We start from the raw sequence: 20746 nt of genomic DNA on the forward strand, positions 1-20746 counted from the left end.
TATGGCTACTTGGCCTCTATGCTCCAAATGATTCCTTATCTCGTCAGGCGCTTTGGCAGACTTTACAGACCTCCTTGTCACTTGGCAGACGGGGCTTCTTCATGGGGGATTTCAATATGTGTGTTGATTCTTCCTAGTCCACATCGGAGCATTCGGTAATGGATGCGCCGGAAAGTCGTATGTGGCATGCGTTGGCTCTTGCTGTTCTTAAGCAAGATCTCTGGTCCTGGCTACACCCGTCTTCTACAGGGTTTACTTTCCATTCTGCCCAGTATGCAACATGGTCGCGATTGGACCGTATATATATCATGCAGAATGATGATTTTCTTCCCGAGATGCTCGAAATAAAAGTGCTGCAGCAATATGCCTTGTCGGACCATTTCCCTCTGCAGCTTGAGCTGCTTGCACAACCCATTGCACCTTTCAAGCAACTTCTGGAGAGACTCCCTTTGCGTTTCAATTCGTCTTACCTAAAGCATGCAATCTTTCAGGGCTATATGCAGCAATTGATTGACAGATTCCTCTTGGACTTCTCTTCTCAGGGCACTGCGTCATTTGAAAGATTGCTCTCTAATGTGCAGCGGGTTGCTCGGCAGTATGGGATCTATCATGCCTCTCTTTGTCGGCAGCGTCGCAAGGCAGCCGAAGACATGCTGGCTTTGGTTCGTTCTCTGCTGGTGGACACTCCAGATGATGCATTTCTGCTCGCACTGGCCATGCGAGTGGCTGATCTTATTAAAGAATTCCACTTGAAATCATATCAGCAGGCCAAACTGCAACATCTGACAGACACTTTGCAAGATAGTGCATGTCAGACCCATAAGTTCTTTCGAGCTCTCCATGCCTCTCCTGCTAGGGAGAATATGACCAGACTCGAGGATGCAGAAGGCCACCTTATCCTGGATCCGCAGACTATTATGCATATGTGCAGGAATTATTTCCGTGACCTTCTCGGCTCCACTTCTCCACCTTCAGACCAAATCACTCAAGCCCGTTCGGGTTTTTATGACCTGGTCCGCAATTAGCTTCCGCAGGACATGCAAGCTACTATGGAGTCCGATATTTGTGAGGCAGAGGTTATGGACGTCTTGTTACACTTGCCCAGGGATAAAAGTCCGGGTTGGGATGGTCTCACCAATGAGTTCTTTGAAGCTTTTGCTACCCAACTGGCGAAACCATTGCAGGCTTTGTTTCAGCAGGTGTGGCAAACGGGGATCATGCCTTCCTCATGGAAAGAAGGCCTTATTAAACTCCTTCCAAAAGTTCCTTCGCCATCTAAGTTGACACAGTGGCGCCCCATTTCTTTGATGGGTTCAATGTACAAAATCTTTTCCAAAGTAATGGCGAATCGGCTCCATAAGCATCTCCCGGCCATTGTGCACCCTCTACAGTATGGTTTCATTAAGGGCCGAAATATTCTGCACAATGTATTGAATGCTCAACTGGCTATTGATTATGCAAGGCATTCTAATCAGGAGGTAGTACTGATTCAACTGGACCTGGAAAAGGCTTTTGATTATCTGGATTGGTCTTTCGTTGCTGAACTTATGTCTGCTATGGGCTTTGGTCCCTGGATGTCTCGTCTAATCTACACCATTAGCTCTGCCCGGACTGTCGCTTCCTACAGGACAGCACTTCATTAGCCAATCCCTGGCGGATGATACTTTTATGATTTTGCGTGCGGACAAGGACAACCTTCGACGAGCATTGGATGTTTGGGGCCTCTTTGGTCAGGCGTCCGGCCTTCGTATCAATGCGCTCAAATCAGCCATTCTCAGCTGCACGGAGTCGGACTTGCAATCCTTGGACTGGCAAGGTCTGGTTGTTCCTCGTGGCTCCATTGTCAGGCACCTTGGGTACCCTTTGGGTATTGATGTTCCCCCAAAGCAGCTTCTGCAGTGGATTTCTCAGAAAATGGTGGCTAAGTTTATGTATTGGAAATCTCAAGCCTGGCCCTTCCATATTCGCCTCAAAGTGGCCCAGACAATTATGTTGCCAATGCTCACATATTTCTTGCCATTGTTGCCCTGGACTACTACGACTCTGAATGCTCTTACTTAGTCTATTCGCTTCATGCTATGGAAGAAGGACTCATTGCATGCAGGTATTTCCTGGATCTCTTGGTCGCATGCGTGCACCCCCAAACGCATGGGTGGCGGAGCTATTTTAGATGCCCAAACTCACATGCAGGCACTCCGTTGGTCTCTTTTCCGCACCATGTGCTCGGATCATCATCCATGGGTCGATATAGCCCGTTATTTCCTTGAGAGCCATGGGCTTCTACATGGCAATACCCAAATCCGGAGTTCTTGGTGGCATATTCTTAATGCTGATTCGCGGTTCTCCAGTTCTTCTTCGTCGCTGCTTACTCATTTGGTATGTTCCTGGAAACAGGTCCTCCAGAAGGCTCAGTGGCATCCAGCGGAGGATCGCTTGGCTACTAACTCTTTTCAATTGAAATTGCTGGCACTCTCGCGTTTACTTGCATGGGAAGGTAAACATGAGCTTAGACCACAATTCAACGGGATGGCCCGTTTGGGCTTGTCTTTAGTTGCGGATGCCACCCTTGCCAGTCGCAATGTGCTTATATCTTTTCGTACAGCTAGGAGGCTTTTCAGGATCCCTCAGGGATATAGGCCTTTATGGGAACAGCTTTGCGGATGCTCCAGAGCAGACAACCCTTTCCTACCCTTGCTTCAGATCATCCCTGGCAGGATTGGGACCTACAAGGCCGGCTGACTTTAACCAAAGCTTCTGCTAACCAAGTTTATCATATTCTGATTAAAGATCATCAATGGCTAGTTACCAAAGTGAATGCTTTATGGGGATTACGTAAATCCCGGTCATGGTGGAGGGCAACTATGATGGAGGGCTAGTTGAACAAGACACCCTTCAAATGTAAAGTTTTTCTTTGGAGAGTGATGATTGGTGGTCTTCCGCTTGCGTCGGCTCTTTCCAAGCGACGAATCTCCAATGGCAACTGTTTCTTTTGCACCACTGCTGTGGAATCAGCCCGCCACCGATTTATTTCTTGCCCCATCGCAAAGAAAGTCTGGTTATTTTTGTCGGCTGTTTGGCAAGGAGTGGTTGGATTCACCCTGCGCCCCTTTGATTGGGTTTTCGGGCAGCCCAAATACCCCACTCCTGCACAGCCACATATGAAGCTCATGTATCATTTTCTTCGATATTGGGGCTGTTGGCATAACTGGACCATTCAGAATGCTTTTCTTTTTGACTCCGCCTATAATGTTCAGCGGCATATTGCGAGGCTTAAGGGCCTCTTGTATTGGCAGTTGGATCTTCTCCAGCATTCTGATTTGCTCTCTAGGGAGGACTTACGTCCCTGGCATATGGCAATTTCATCTGCATCTTTGCCATAACGTTGTAACTTGTAGTACTTAGAACCTCTTCACATGATGGCTTAGATTGTCGTCATGTATCTTGTAATCAAGTCATCTTGTACTTTTTTTCGTAATTAATACAATTACCTTTTACCTTGATGAGGTAATAGGGATCGATATTGATGAGGTAATAGGGATCGATATTGACTTCTACAAGAGAGTGCTATCTTACCTTGATAAGGTGATAGGACTTGATCTTAACTGCAAGGGATACCTTTTCCAACAAGACAGTCTCGGCTCAAATACTCCATTGCAAAGAGCAAGTATGCACTATATCTCGCCTTTGATGATAGAGAAGATGGGGCAATCTCTCCTTACACCTTTCACTAAGTACAAGATGTTTTGAGCTTTTCAATCACAAAACAAACAAAAGTACCCAAGAGAGAATAGGGTTTCCATGGCATTTTTCAGATTTCTTCACCTCCTATGAAAAGGTGAAGCTTTCCATGCTACGGGCCTTTTAAGACATCTTTAGCTCAAGAAGCACACTAGGCTATCTCTCTACTACTCTAGTTTCTTCCTCCCCAAAAGGGGGGAAGGGGAAAAAAGGGGGAAGGAGAGGGGAGAGAGGGATAATGGTGGGGGGGAGGGGGGAGGGTTGGGGGGCAGGGAAGGAGAGGACAAGGGTGAGGGGAGTAAAAAGGGAGGGAGGGTAGGAACAAATGTGAGGGGGAGAGAGGAGGGAGCAGGGAACTGAAGCTTCACCCAAGGGCAGTTAATCGACTTATTGTCAATGGCCTATAAGGCACTTCTTTATGGCCTTCCTTTTGAGATTGAAATTTTCAATAAATAAAATTTACCAATTTACTAAGTACTATCAAAACACAGACTTCTTATTTTTGAAATGTCATCTCTACTTTGCACGATTAGCACTTCTAGGCCAATCTAATGCTCCTATTATTTAGGGATGCCCTAGAATCTGGGAATCTATTGAAAATTCTTTCAAAGTCATCAAAAAAACCATGTTGAAATCCACATATGAGTTTTCTATGCAAAGATATTTATGTTCTAAACTTTTAGCCCTCATATGCACATCCTACAAACTTTTCGTGGTCATGCCATCTTGTTGATTATAACTATCTTTTCTTGTGGATCTGACCCACACTTCAAGGAATTAATCCTTTGCATGTGCAAGTGTAACCTTGATATGCTTGTGTTTCTAAGCACCCAATCAAATCATCTAGGTCAAAGTTGGTAAGCTTTTTTCTTCTAACCCATTGCATGGATCCACCATAACCTATGACCACTCACAATGACTATCTCTAATGCACTCCTTAGATATCTATTAGTTCCAAAGGAAATAAATTGAAGAGATAGTTGATTATGCAAATCAATTGAAAAGGATATAAATTCTTTTTTTGTAGTATTATAGCATATAGATTGCCTAAGTGCCATTCCAATCGGCCTTGTCTTAGCCTTTTTCTTATACCACTTTAAGGCATTAGTTGTTTCTATATGCAAGTGTAACCTTGATATGCTTGAGTTCCAATCACACCTGCTCAATCAAGTCATACAGATGAAAGTATGTACTATCTTTCTTCTACCACACTACATGGGTCCACCCTAACCTATGACCACTCATCACAATACTAATTGCAAAGGAAACAAATTCAATAGACAATTGATTGTGCAAATTAATTCAAAAGAATACAAATTCTTTTTGTCTTGTGATACATAGACTGCCTAAATGGCTTTCCACTCGATCCTTGTCTTAAGACTTTATCTTGTATGTAGATGTATCATTGAAGGCTCTCTAAAAGGACTATCTTATACATTTACTTCACAGAGCTGTTTCTGAGGTGCTTACTTTTTTTAAAAATTCATCATCAGGAAAAGAAAAAGATCGCGTGTTTTTGAGACTTCTCCAAACTTCTATTAGATAATGACCAAATAAATGTCAATCTTCTATAGCTTTATATTTTCAAGGCTTTCCTTGAACTTCAGATCACTGCCACAAATGAGAGCTGATTGCTAGTATTATTGCTTGGTACATTTGTACAAGGAGATGGAGTCATGTGATTGAGACATAAGACATACCTACAGCAAAGACCCTTTCTACAACCTAGACAGAAATTGTCTATACACGGAGTATGTTGTCTTTTATTTTATAATTATCCTCCTATGCAGGGTCTGTTTTAGTTGACCTCATTCTAGTTTTGACCTTAGGGAGAAAAAAGGCATTCATCATTTCTTGTATTTAACCTGAGCAGCAAGTTTTCCAATAATATTGGCCTATTCCCAAAAAATTGAGGGATGATTATTCAAAAATTGGCCAATATCAGGTTGTGAGCTTGGCAACAAGTTGGGAAACGTACTAGGTTTCTAGATACAGAAACAGGTATAGTTTTTCAAAGATTCAGAAACAGGAACAGTATCTAGGACTTGGAAATGGTTAGTTCCAATATCAATTTTAAGATCATGTTTCCAAGATCATTCCTCCTCTTTCCCGGAGATAAAGGCAATCATGGTGCTCTTCAGAATCATTAAATTTTAAAGTCGCCACCAATGAACAAAAGTCACCACCAATGCACAAACCAAATCTGAGAATCTCCAACTGAAAACCAGTTGTGAAGCATTTAGGACTCTAAAAGTCAGCTGTCTTTTCTTTGGTATGTGGTGAAATGATTTTTGCATAAATCTTTTTTTATTATACCAAAAGCATAAATAAGATTGAAACATACCTTCAAAGATCCTGTAGGTGGGGTTGCCAGCATACTTGGATCAATGCGCTCACAATATTTTTTACGCTCCCTGTAGACAGCCCTTGCACTGAAATGTTTGGGTTGATACTCTGCAAGTAGACTCTTTGCCTGCAGTAGGCCCAGATAAACCTCAGAAGCCCTGAATGATCCATCTTAAAGCTTTCCTCCACCCAGAAACTTGAAGGCAGGTATGGCCTTAGTAATCTACACAATGTCTACCAGAACTAAGCAAAAAAAAGGAGCACATGCAGTACCATTTGACAACCATAGATTGTAATAAAAATACTGGAATGCATAGCTTGGTTGCTTAATAAGCTAATGGTAGCACAAAGATGAGGACAGGCATCCACCAACCAGAGCTCGGCTGATGGAATTTTCAAAATGCTCATACTCCTTCCAAAGTTGCTCCACAAGGTGTATGGGTGCAAGAACAGCACGTTGATAGGCCTTACGAACAGCCGTCATCTTCTGTGATTCTTCTTGAGTTGATGCTGCCTAAACAACTGAAAATGTCAGGCACAAGTAAGATCAAATCACTTCTACTGGGATCATTGTTCAAAAACAAGCTAGCTTTGAGTGTCAAGGGTACCGGAGCAGATTTCAAGAAAGAAATGTACTCAAGCCATACAGGTCCAGATTCAATGTCTATTCCTGCAAAATTCAAAAGTATACAAAAGGTGTTTAAATATATTCACCTGGAACTTGCATGGACCTGTCCAGAACTATACCCACATCCATACTTTGGTTGGATGCTGCTATTTACGTTTTTCTTTTAACTGATTAGCAATCTAGCCACTCGCTTTGCATATGCTTGAGCTTTATGTGCAGATTTTCACAATGTAAAAATTGGTGCTTGATGAAATGCAAAGATTAATCATGTCATTGACAACTTGGAAAGGCAGTTAATAGAAAAAACTGGGCGATATCATTTCAGAGGAACTTCATGAATGTTGATTGTTTTTCAGTGGCATGCATAACTAGCTCAACAATCTGCCTTATCTGCATGATGTACAAGGTAATATCTCCATTACCCCATTCTTTTATCTGCTCAGTATTGTAATCCATCTTTCTTTTGCAACCCCCCCCCAAAAACACCCCTTTTCTTCCCCCAACAAAAGAAAGGAAAAAGTATCAATATCCACCTCAAGCAAGAAATATCGATGTTGTTATGCTTGTCTATAAGCTTGAGGTTTAAACCCCCGGGATTTGAAGACCATATGAACTACCCCTAAAATAATAAATTTAATTGATAAAGTTTCATTAATAACCTTATCTTTGTAAGCACTGATGAATGGCTTTGGGCAATGGGTTGATCACAATTGGCTACAAGGTAACTGTAAAACATTTCAGCCCCAGAAAATTTCATCCTTGAAATGTTTCAACTTTGGGCAAGTCCCAAGTGAAACGCCAAAAGAAATGATTACATATGAGATAGTTTTCTTCATAAACAATGAGTTGCACCTCACACATTTATACTATGCAAATCCTTTCATGTCAACAAATGATGCCTTTTTTCAGTATCCTATACACAATTATGCAAAAATCCCCCAAAAAGCAAGAGAAAACAATTTTTTCCATTTTAAATCATGTCTCAGTCAATCATTTCACATAGGCTGTTCCACATTTCAGTGAAATATTCCAGGCATTTCATGTTTCAGTGCCAACAAAACATGTTTCACGGTAACTATGATTTGCTGCGACATGACAAGGACAGCTGGAGGCAATGTGTTGATGACATGGCAGCAGGTGCAAAAAATAGGAAAGGCAAGTCAACTGGCCAGGGGCACGATAGGTGAGTGATAGGGGCAGGAGGGGATTGATGGAATTGGATCCCAGAGGACAACTAGCAGCAGACGAGGTGATGGTCAAGAGGAGCAGGTGGCAGAAGAAACAACCAAGCAGAGCATTGCAAGGTTACGGTTGGAGCCTAGCAGTACTTTGAGGTAAACGCAGCATGTGGAAGCTATGCTGCTGGGTGAAGATGTTAGCAAGGCTGGTATCAGGGATTGTAGGGTATGCGGCCATACAGTAGCTGGAGGGCTGAGGCTGGAGGCCTCCTTCTTCGTCTTCTTCTTTTGTTGCAGCACCATGAATAGCAGGCAGCTTCAAGGCTGGCATTCATGGTGCTATGCAAGCGGACAACCAGAGGCAAAAACCTGCTTAGACCAATGGTGAGCTCACAAACTAGGACCAACAGATAAGGTGGATGGAAATCCATGAAGGAGAGAGGAAGAAAAAGAAAAAAAGGAAGGGAGCAATGCATGACATGATTTATGAACGTTTGCAGAAGGCCAAAATGACCTATAAAACTAAGAGTTAAAATCATCTATATAGTAATACAAGTCTCTGTGTGAGACTGAAACGAGCCTTTCCTTGGAGAGGGTGGTAATTCTATAACTAAGCACTTAATTACAGCAATCAGCAAATAAACATAAATTGAAATGCACAATTTACCTTAATAAGCTTGGACAATAGACACCCGATTGGCCCCAAAATTGACAACCCTTTCGGTATTTCTTCAACTTTAATTGCTAATGGATTGAGTACAAGTTGAGATTCCACAATGTCCTTTGCCGATCCAAAAGCCCCTTGCTGTACATACAATCAGCAAGCAATTTGGGCCGATTGCCCCTTGATTTTCACCCACGAATTACACAAATGAAACCACCAATTGGCCAAATGTCGCCCCAATTCACAATGGATGGACTAGCATCTGAAATTCCTGTCAATTCCATGAATTTCAAGTGCTGATTTCAGTGTACAATGCCTTCTCCTATTGGCACGAGTCCCAAGGTGGCTGCTGAACCCTAATTTTTGCAAAAATTTAGGGTTTACAGCAGAGATCTCTCTGCTATCCACAAAATTTGGCTGAGATCTGCTCAAAACGGCTAAGAAATGCTGAAATCTCTTTAGAATGGGTTAGAGAAGGTGAGAGAAAGCCAAGATGAGAGAGAAATCTGATTTTCTTCACGAGAAAACCCTAAATTCTGTCCATTGCTGCTCCAGCCTGCACTTAATGTAATCACCTACTACTAGACACCTCCAAAATGCTATCACCTGATCAACAATGCTATTGCCAGTCTCTGAAAGATCACTCCTTGCTGTCCCCTGCCTCCTGAGGCCCCCAAATAGCTGCCCCCTACCAACTGACACTCCTTCTGTAGCAAATTGTTGTTCTCTAATCAGAAAATGGACCAACCTCTCTCTCTTCCTCTCCCAAGCTGTAAACTGACTAAATGGCTGAGACCTAGTCCCCCAAAAACGTTTTCTCGGTTTACATGGACATTTTTGCCAAGTGGCAGCCTTCTAAACCCATTTTTCAACATTATCCAGCCATTTAATTAATTTTCAAAATTAAATAATCTTGAAAATTAATTTCGGTCCTTCTGACCCTGCCCAAAATTAAATGTGCCCATCCATAATTAAATTGGCTAGGCCATTTGCAACCTGGAGTGGTCCCCAACCTCTGTTGACCCTTAGACTAGCATTAATTAATTAATTAATCCTAGTCCCTAGTATCACCATTGGCACTTATTGACCAAATAACTGTCCCAAGGTTAAAACTCACACCAATTGACCCCCAAAGCCCAACTGACATAACTTATTACAACTTTTGCCTTAGATACCCATTGCATCCTCAGGGTCCTTGGCCTATTACCATGAAATAATTGCCATATGCATCACATGTGCTAAACAACCTTGCACATTTGATTAATAACTTAATCAAATGTTATAAGCAAGATTAAAGCGTCTCAAAATTCCACGTCCTTGTGACAGAGAGAGAGAGAGAGAGAGAGAAATGAAATGAAATGAAATGATATATTAACATCTACAAAAGGCCAAAATGACCTATGAGACCATGAATTACAATCATGTGTATGATGGTACAACTGTCTAGGCGAAATATGTAGCACAAAGCAAAATAAGAAAGGAAACTAACTATGGCTATATGTAAAACATAGAGCTCTATCTAGTAAGAATGAGCTCCAAATGGTACAATCTCATGCGGGTATGGAGGGCCTAGCTCTAGCCCGAGCAATAATCCCCTGTATCCGCCTATGAATGTGTCATCGGTGTCTGTGTCAAGGCCTAAGACGTCTAGATCAGCTAAGCTGAACGGCTCGATCAATCAGTACTCCTTGTCTAAGTGTGAACTGTGGCGGTGAGAGAGGCTCTCGTGTGGACTGTGGCTGTAACTGTATTGAAGTCTTCTGAGTCTCCTATGCAAAGATGTCTGTGAGCTGTCTCTGTGAAGGGCCTCGGTGTCCTAGAGCAGCTGTACTCCTGAGGTGCATGTCACGAAGCCGTCGTATCTCAAGAAGAAAGAGACCAAGGTATCGCTGATCGGTAAAATCCATGACTTTGGATAGTGGTCCAAATCCGTCTCTAAAGAGACAGTGAAAACGACCACGGACCTCATAATACGTTGGGCAACGACAGATATAATGCTCCTCCGTCTTTGGCTCTAATTGGTATATCTGGCATATGCACTCCTCTGGTGGGATGGATCTATATCTGCCAGTCTCAATCTCTAGCTGATGTGAGGAGGTGCGCAGCTGGCCAATAGTACATCTGATCCCATGGGAAAGGTGGGTGTCCATGTATCTCGGGCGAACAATAAATCCATCATTTGTAGTATGAAGGAAATGCTCACAGTAGAAAGCCATCTTCGTCCCTAGCTCCTGCCCTAGCATCGACCATGTCCACCTGATATCCAACTGGGTAAGATCCATCCTGATGATCTTGCGAATCTCTAACCTGCTCAGATCAAGAGATGGTGCGTCAAGGGAGTACTGGAAGGGGGGTAACTTGTCCATGCTAAAGCCATGCTGCTCAAACCAGGCCGACATTTGTGCATACCAACATAAAGTATCACCCTCTCTGGCAAGCTGCCTGGAGGACTCAAGGGCCAACCGTGCATATCTGTGTCTGGGTAAGTCCCATAGGCTATGTATGTATGCGATCGATCGGGTGAGAGCCTCTACCACAATCGGTGTAGCTGGTAGCTCGGCTTTGATGATCTCATGTGGCATTGAGGCCTTACATCTGATCATCCTCAATATCATGGACACTAGGGGTTTCTCCATCGACCTCCATCCGTCATAAGTGCGCCCCAACCTGCTACGGTGGTCAAGACTGGGCCCCCATATCTGTACTGCATAAAGTAGTATGGATGTGACCAGTATATCGAAGAGCCATAGCTTGGTGCGGGGTTCTTGAAATTGCACCTGTGAGCACATCCTCTCCAAACCACCTAGTGCTGTGTATCCGCGAGTGAGTCTAGTGTCTGCTACCTCCCGCATAGAAAAGGTGGGCCCTGTGAATAAGACTCCCAAGTATGTATAAGAATCCACATACTCCAGATCCTCAGATCCATATGTGAATTTAGGTGTTGATCTCTTGACCCACTGTGGTGTAGTATGAAATACCATCACCTTTGTTTTACCAAGGTTCACTAAAAGCCATTTGTCCAAAGTATAGGAGTGTAATGCATCCAAGTGTCTCTGTAGACCCTCTGGAGAGTCAGCTATCAGTACAATGTCATCTGCATACAATAGAAGAGGTATCCAAGTGCCAGCTATTGGAGCTCCTCTATCTCCTTCCTATGAAATATAATCAGCAATCCCATCAATGTACAAGCCGAATAATGTCTGAGAGAGGGGGCATCCCTGCTTCACCCCAATGGTGGAGTAAATAGGTCCCCAAAAGGCCCTCAGGTGTCCGGACTCTGCCCACAACTCTCTCATACAGTGCCAAAATACCCCAACTGAGAGAGAGAGAGAGAGAGAGAGAGAGAGACTCTTATAGCTATACAAAGCTGAGATAGATAGATTGATGGTAAGTGCGTTGTGAATACAAATGAGGAGGGCCCAATATATCGGTATACATGCCCATCGCCCAAGTGCACATCTAAACCATTGACCCTTATTTAACTAATAGGTCGTCTAGGCAGTCACACCTTTACACACACACTAACATACATGAGGTGTATTCACACTAGGGGGACAATTAAATAACTAACAATCAAGGAACCCTACCTCAACACTTCAACTTACCCATGTTGGATAGAGCAATGAGACATGTTATGGGATGATACTAATCCTCTAGTTTGTCCCTACCCCAACATATCATATAAGTCCAACATTATATCAAAGGATGTCACAATGGACTGCCCACGGGCCTAGCAAGTTCATAGGAACAAGGATATCTTATTTTGGGTGGTCCCAATTAATGGATCTTATGGCTTGTTTTTCAACAATGAAAAATTGTCAATAGAATCCTCCACAAATAATAGTCATGTTACGAGAATACAGATGTACAAATATGAAGAGATAAAGGGACCAATGAGTGTACCTACCACATGGAGTGTAGGAGTTGCTCAAGATCCTAGATGACCCCTGAGTTCTCAAAAGTGCACCGTTTGATGAGGTAACAGGGAATCATGCTACACAATGCATGGGTTTCCATTTTGAGGAATGTCTACAATCAAAGATTTTCATCCATTCCAAATAGCCAACATATACACATGATGCAAATGCAAAAGGTGATGCAATAGGGACTTCCCCATGCAACAAGGTGCCACTTGGCAATGCCCTCATAAGGGAACTTTTCAATTGCCGGAGTCCCCCTTTTACAAAGATGAAATTAATGTAATGAAATGCAATTTGAGTAAAAAAGAAGACAATGCCAAAACCTAAATACACCGCATCTCAATGGCTGAATACAATGCCTAAATGCCACGACCGCACCTCACTATCCATATTTGCCATAGCTATAATGCTATCTATGAGCTCCATATGCGATAGTGCCTACACATCGCAATCCATCTTATGCGAAGTCCGGTCTAGGTATAATGCTCAACAACCATTGCCAAACAAGAAGAACAAAATGGCTGCCCTATTATCTTCATAGTTGCATGCTAGACGTCTCCTTGATCCATGCAACTATTTCCCAAGTCACGATCATTGTCTCCCATTTTTGCCCAAGTCATTATCCTAGTCTCACATAAGCCCAAGGAATACTATTCTAAAGCCCTCATCCATATTCCATCAGCATTGAGATAGCCCCATAGCAATGTCTCAATGTCTCCTTTGTCTTTCTATGTTTAGCACATGCTACTAGAAACTTGCCATAACCTTACCATGCGCTAGCTGCCACAAATCTCTACATGCCACAAGTGATAGAAAGAGAGAGATCTTCTTAGATCTAAGACTGGCATCTTGTATTCACTAAGAGTTAAATAAAAACTCTCTAATCTCTTTCCCTATTTTCTGAAGTGTCGACTGGGACATTTTATACTTCAACATATCAATTTGAAACTTACAAAAGGAGAAATATCTTTTGAAATATCATTTATCACATAGCTTTCAAGACCTTTTAAAGTGTGATAGAATTCAACCTTTCCATCCAGAATACTTTTTTGTTGCTCCTATACTTGGAAAGCCGTCCCCCTGCTTGAAGCATCCCCCTACTCCCAGCATGTCCTCTACCTAACAAGTCAACAAATATTTGCGAGAAGACCAAAGTCTAATAAGATACGCAACAGCGGACTGACTCCACCTATCCCGACTTAGCCGATAGTCTTGATGACACTGATGTTCCTAGCCATCACATTTGCACAGCTGTTTCTCACCTGTGTAGCCAACGCCTACCTGCTTGCCTCCCACCTGCTTGCCTACCACTACTCCTACTTGCCATCACACCTATCACCACCACACGCCCTCAATAGCCCTCCCTCCACCACCATTCCCTGAACTTCTAAAACCCTGCTCACCACCATAAGACAGCAGCCCTGCCTACCAGCAGCTCACCCTCCCTCCACAGCCATTGCCCTCAGCACCCGTCCATGCCACACCCATGCTACACACATGGAGGCATCCTCACTTCCTGATCCACCCTTGCAGCCTTTGTCCGGTTCCTTGCTCAAGCCGCATCCATCTCTCCTATTTCAGCACATCTCCCTCAGGCGCCAAAATCTTCAAAGCAGTCGGCACCAATCATCCAATCAAAGCCAACACCACAATCACATGGAGCTAGTGCATCACATGAGATGGTAGCTAGTCTCCCACCACAACTAGGGGGCTTCAATGCACCCCCCCGCATGCACTTTGCCAATGTTTGACTCCCTTCGCTCCGAACACAAAGCTGGCACTCAAGGAGTGTAGTTATGACATCACAACCAAATGCACATGAACTCTCTCTAAAGCTGAGCAGTGTATCACAAAGTGAAAAGATGAACCAAACACAACCAAAAAGCAGCCTGAAACCTGTCGCCCAGCCCTAAGCAAAAATCCAGATGCTGATGACAAAACACAGTCAAGATCAGCAAAACACACATGCTGATGACAAAACACAGTCAGGCACTGCAATAAATGCAGTCAGCCTGAAAGAAAACAGCTCAGCTCGGCCTACTGTCCCCAAAACACAGACGTGGAAGGGTCAATAACAGGTCCCCAGCACTGAAACAGCCCCAAAAAACTGTAAGCACAGATGGCAAACTGCAAAACACTGAGAAAATAGGCCAAAAATTAGCAGAGAAAAGTCACGCAGGCTGTAAATCAGTTACAGCAGTCATCCAATCAGTAGACAAAAAGTCAAAACTCAAACATGAAACAGTGTAAAACAGCAGCAGAAACATAGATCCTGCAATCAAATACCATGTCCAAAGTGGATGCAGTGATGGAATCATGAAAAACTGTTGTAATAGATTGCTGAACACAAGAGAAAGGAAAAGAAGAACACTACACAAAGAACTTAGAAGCAAGGAGATACTTGGGAAATGGAATCCATATACCAAGATATGAAATAGTACAAATCCAATGTGAGTCATTGGCTGTCAAGGCAATAACACTGGCTCCCTCTCTCCACTAGAACCTGTAGGAGGTGAATGACAGATGATACAAATGACTAAGGAGGAGGAGTGCCTAATATATGGCACAATAAATTCCAATAATATGATAGGTTGGCCTATCAAGATAGCAGGTATGGTCTGATACCATGTCAAGATTATGACTAAGGAGGAGGAGTGCCTAATATATGCCACAATAAATTCCAAGAATATGATAGGTCAGCCTATCAAGATAACAAATATGCTTTGATACCATGTCAAGATATGTGACGATGCAGAGAGACAAAGTGTGTATAGCAAACATTGAGAGAGAAGAAAACTCGGACAAAGCCGAAGCTCAAAAGATGATTGCACTGTCCTATCTGAATCAAGTGGCAGCACTTGTGGGAAATCTACACAATGAAGGGTGTGAAACACAACCCTCTAGGTAGTGGGCTATCGAAGTAATCACTCAAAGGTAAAGGACAGCTGTCAAGGGAGCAAACCGCAATCCTTAGATGCCGTTGGAGATGAGGAAGATGATCACTAGTTGTCAAGGGAGCGAAGCGCAATCCTCGAATGCCATGAAGATGACCTGGGCAGCAAATGCAAATCCTAGAAGCAGAAGGCTACACAGTCAAACTGTAGAAGCCTCTAGATGGTGGTGCCTGTGTGAAGGAAGGTTACCAGAATGATGGGAGTAGCCAAATGCAAAATCTTGAATGAGGGCAAAAGAAAGCATGCGCCTGATCAACAAACACAATGTATAATGTGCCATTAGGTGATTGTTAAGGATACCACACTGAGGGGAGCACTCCAAGTGATGATGCAAAGACCAAGAGGTGACGCCACGTGTAGGATTTTAATGCCAAGGTAAGAGGAGCACTCCAAGCTGCCAAATGCAAGGGGAATGGCAGCCTATGATGATGGCAAGGTAGGGAAGATGGCGGCCATGCTGATGGAAGGAGGATGGATGCCCATCACAAACCGCAATGTCCATCTGAAGGGGTGTGAGGGCTGTGGAGAGACTCGAGAGAGAAGGGAAGAATGTCTAAGTGACGGAAGAAAGAGGGGTGAAGAATGACTGAAGTGGTGGTGAAGAATGAATGAACAGACAACCTATTTATATGCATAAGCTGTCTAAGGTGGTGCCCCACTGAGTGGGCGCCCACTAACGAAATGACCAAAATGTGGACACTAGCCCTTTTTGGGGCTGTCAATGCAAAACCTAATTGAAGTGGGAAAACTAAAGAAGTGGTTTCTCAACATGGCCAAACATTAAATGTTGGCCAACTAACTGCAATAAATACCAATACACATCAAATCAAGCAAAATAAAATGCCTAAATACATAGGATAAAATCTTGGTGCCCTAGCCCACTGACATGCACAGACTCACACATGACCTCACATATCCGCTAACAATTCGGCCATGTCATATGAAGAGAGAGAACTCTTGTGATGCAATCTTAGAATGCCCACACAGAGTCCTTACATTCCCTTCCTCCAACCATCAAGATTCCCTCTGTCCACAGGGGTTTTCTCACCCAACTCGTCACATAATTAGGACTCTAGAGTCAATGCTTCACATGCAGGATCATCGAACATCTTGCAACAGAGTGCCCCATGATCAACAAGGCCAGACCTCCTTTAGAGATGAGGGAGATGGTAGACTCAAGGCACAGAGGAGTGATGCAGAGTGCCAAAGACAATACAATGCTAGACAAAGGAGGAGATAGCACCAACAACAACGAGAGCGTGCATACAAGGGACAAGAGCAAGAGTTGAAGAGCAAAGAGGCCCAAAGCTGAGACACGTGGAGAGACAGGGGAGAGTGGTCAGGCACCTTAGACCACCAGCCCATATGGCACCACTTCAGCCTCCTAGCGCTTCACACCCACTCCTCTGGTTATCCAGGAGCTAGAGATTCCACAACACTTGTTAGGTAGCACCACAGATTACAGAAACACAACAAACAAATGAGACACTGCCCACAGAGGTAGTGATACCTGCATTGACCCAAGAGATGCAACAAGCAACAGACACACCACCGTCCCCTAGATTTCTACCTCGCCAAGCGAAGATCCCAGAGTTGATCCCATCTCAAGCACTCAACACCCAATAGGGAGGAGAGGGTGAGAAGACACGAGAGTAAGTAGAAGGTAGAGGACTTGGATGCATACCTCGAGGACTTCCCCCCACTACACCCTACAGCAATAGAGCTAGCAGAGAGGACACATGAGAGGATGTATGCAAGGAGACGGCAAACACATGCATCAGGCTGAGAGTTTGAGACGCACCGCATGAGAATACTCTCATGAAATGTACAAGGCTTCAAAGGGCAACATTTGAAACATAGTTGGAGCCTCACGAGGCAAGATTTGCACAGAGCATTAGTAGGAGGAGCAATGTATTTTCTCATATTGCAAGAGTACCATCTCTCAACAAAGACGATATCTTGATGCTGCAAGCAGCTACTGCAAGGTCAAAGTCATACTTTTTGGGCAACAGTCATGAAACGTACAGAGATATAGACTGGAGGATGCGAGTGTTGGGGAGCTATGGACACAGTCGATACAAGCCTCAAGGTTGGAGTATTGTGATTCTAAGGAGAGCTATGTGGGTCTCACTAAGAGTGGAGGATTCACTTAGTATGTTGGTCATTTATGACCCGAAAGGCCAACGAGATAGGAGATAGTTCTAGACTACCCTTAGTCAATCTCTACCATAGGTGGATCATTAGATAGTAGAGGGTGAACTTAATATGGTGGAGGCTCTTAAGGATAGGAGAGGGAGATACATAGGAACTATTAGAGGAGAAGAGCAAGCTACCTGCGAGAGAAGTTACTATTACAAACCACAAGCCAAGACCCATGGTTCACAACAGAGTTTGGCAGGTCCACAGCTGAAGACAATAGGATTCAAGGCTTTCTCTAGGATTGATTGATTTCATGGTTCACAACAGAGTTTGGCAGGTCCACAGCTCTAGTTCTCCAAGAGAGAGAAGACAATAGGATTCAAGGCTTTCTCTAGGATTGATCGATTTCATGTAAAGATTCAGCTTGTGACAGGGGCAGCTTAACAAGCATTGTACCCAGCAGGACCCTCTCAAACAACTCACCAATTCAATTACTTCTCTTTGAGAGAGTCCAAAAAATCCATTCTAGTGTCAAGATTCCATAGCACTTTTTCTGTGAGGATAATCTCAAAGAGTCAGTCACACAAATATGGAGATCCAAACCCTTCTCAATTTGATGAGCAATTAGGGACTTAGATGAGAGCTTATAGGAGAATAGTTCCTTCTTCAAGGAGGCCACAAGGAGGAGGGAGGGCCTTCTAAGAAGAGATCTGCTAGAGCATCATTGATTGCCCTACAAAGGAGAGAGAAGAGACAACCAAGGTATAGATGTACAGCTGAGAGGATACACATTGCCAAAGACAACATCTGGGTGGTTTACTCACAAGTGCCGTGGACCCAAGGACACTGCCATAGATGGACGTTGATTGCTAGTATCATAGCTTGGTATATTTGGGCTGCATGATGCAGCCACGCTATTGACCTTCTAGATATATCCACAATGGAGACTCTATCAAGGATATGGGCACAGATCATTCACACTCATCGCAACAAATGGAAGAGGATGCGTGGCAGCTTTGAGAGGATGAGAAAAGAAAAGAGAGGTTTTTTGTGAACATGGAATTCAAGTACTTTCTTCCATACTGCCCCTAATATGGTTTGGCATTATAGCCCACCAAATTGGTTGTTCATACAACCATTGTATTTGTGATGTACTTAGTAACTCTCCACAGAGTTCCTTGTACTTTGTATTTTACCTCAGGCTTTTCACCAAGGTATTATAATAGAAATTTCTTTTCTTGAAAAAATAAATAGATAAATTGTTGGCTAAAGAACTCTTATATTTTTCTTTGGATCCATTTGTGGCTGGTCATCAAGTAACATAACAGTGGTTTGTTACGTAAGGTTATCTAATGGATGTACCCATATGCTCTATAGCTGATTCCGTAGGAGTTCCGTTGCATAAGGTTAGGGTACCTTTGTTCATGTGGACCAAGGCTAAAATTAACATTTTTATGTCTATAGTAATGGAATGTTTTGAAAACAAAGAAATAAAAGAAACATGCTAATTCTCTTAGGTGTTGGTCATAGTGGTTTCACACTTCATGTATTATGCCCTTAGCATGGTTTTACCGTAGTCATGTTAGTTCTATGTGTGAGGCAGCCCTTAGATGCCTCATGAAGTTATGGTTATGATAGGCAGTTTTCAGCATGGCTTGCTAAGGCATTTGTGTGTCGTTCTCATTTCTGGGTTATCTCTAATGCTCACAACATATGTATGATGGATTTTCATTATTATATAGCAGATCTGACAGTTGGCACCATCATTTATTGTGTTCTTGTACTATTCTCAGCATGTTCTTTGTGCTCTACTTATCATTCACTGATTATGAGTGCTGAAGTCTGTGTTCTTATGTCCCTATGTGATTATCTTTGAGTTTCTATGAGTTCCTAATATAAGATTAGGTATTTTTCCCATGAGGCACTGTCTGTCGTCCTATTATGTATTTTGCATAGATAGGGCAGCAACACTTTGGCAATCTTGCCATGCTTTTCGGAATCTTTGGTGTGGAAGTTTAGCAACAAAATGACTTCAATTGATGCCGGAAATTTGAAGCTCTATCAAAAAACGACCCCGTTTTGGTAAAAAGAAAACCTAATTTCCTATATCTGCAGTTTGAAAGGTTTTCTGGGTGCAAAATTTGTGCAGAGACTTGAAGTAGTACCTCAGATTTGTGAAAAACGACTTTGTTTTATGGACAAAAAACGAATTTGTTGTATGGAGTTTGAAGGGTTTTCTGTTTCTATACCCTACCATTGATTCTTTGTATCTCTAGTTTAAAATGCCAACAAAAATGACTTTGTTTGATGGCAGAAATTCAGATTTCCTACATGAAGTAGAATTTTTGCATGATGCAAAGTTCCTACATGAAGCAAAATTCCAGCATGAAGTAAAGTTTCTACATGAGGCAGAGTTTCTGTATGAAGCAAAATGACCTAAATCTGAAATTTTTATCAAGACATGAAGCAAGGCAAACTACCTAAAGCAATGGGTAAATCAAAGGAGAAGAAAAAGCGGTGCAAAGTTTTCTTTGAGTTTGGAAATACTTCAAAGAGTTGTTCTTATGTTCATGGGTCTTGTGAAGAAGGAAAATCTTGCAAGTATTTCTGCATGTTCGATTTGTGCAATGAGTTTGATGGTATCCACAAGAGATTTTCAAGTTTGAAGATGGATGAAGCATCGGAGAAGTTGGATTCTTTTGAGGATATTCTTCATGATGCTTATAAATGGCATGATGATCAAAAAGGCAAGAAAGTCAGGTCTTGTTCAAGTGTTAAGCATATTGGGAGATTGCTTACAGCAGTTGAAAAGCTCAAGGAAAGATATGAAGGTGTTTTAGATTCCATTCGAGTTCAAGTGATGATGATGATGATGATGATTGGTGCTCTTTGCCCATGGTCTTGCCAAAGATTGAGGTAAAGAGAGCGAGAGAGGACAAGAGCCAAAGAAGCCAAGAATCCTTGAGTCCCCAAACCCAACAGAGCAACTTGCCAATGCGAGAGTGGATCATCACACACTTTGCATCCATAATCTCAAGGTATTTTCCATATTTTGGTATTTTTCAAACTGCCATAATCAATCTCCATTCAGCTTTAATCGAGAAGAACACAAGCCAACAGTTATGAACAATGAAGATGATAAAATTGGTAAACAAGAAGATCAGTTATGTATTCAAGAA

The 20746-nt window shown here is 42.8% G+C and overlaps 1 protein-coding gene and 1 pseudogene across 2 annotated transcripts in view; both read right to left on the bottom strand.

The window, feature by feature from the left end:
* CSTF77 (Tetratricopeptide repeat (TPR)-like superfamily protein) overlaps positions 1 to 20746 on the bottom strand; it is a 196636-nt gene that overhangs the window by 103892 nt on the left and 71998 nt on the right. For both annotated transcript variants that reach the window (XM_087675672.1, XM_087675671.1), the window contains exons 6-8: positions 6693 to 6754; positions 6458 to 6598; positions 6083 to 6211 (exon numbers count right to left, since the gene is read on the bottom strand). In XM_087675672.1, the coding sequence (XP_087531798.1) occupies positions 6083 to 6211; positions 6458 to 6598; positions 6693 to 6754 (332 nt within the window). The remainder of the gene's footprint in view (positions 1 to 6082; positions 6212 to 6457; positions 6599 to 6692; positions 6755 to 20746) is intronic.
* LOC148036783 (uncharacterized) lies at positions 10186 to 11550 on the bottom strand (annotated as a pseudogene).

The sequence above is a fragment of the Lygodium microphyllum genome, chromosome 4, assembly GCF_053477565.2.
Source record: "Lygodium microphyllum isolate KBCC chromosome 4, Lygodium_microphyllum_v1.1.10, whole genome shotgun sequence".
Taxonomy (NCBI): Eukaryota; Viridiplantae; Streptophyta; class Polypodiopsida; order Schizaeales; family Lygodiaceae; genus Lygodium; species Lygodium microphyllum.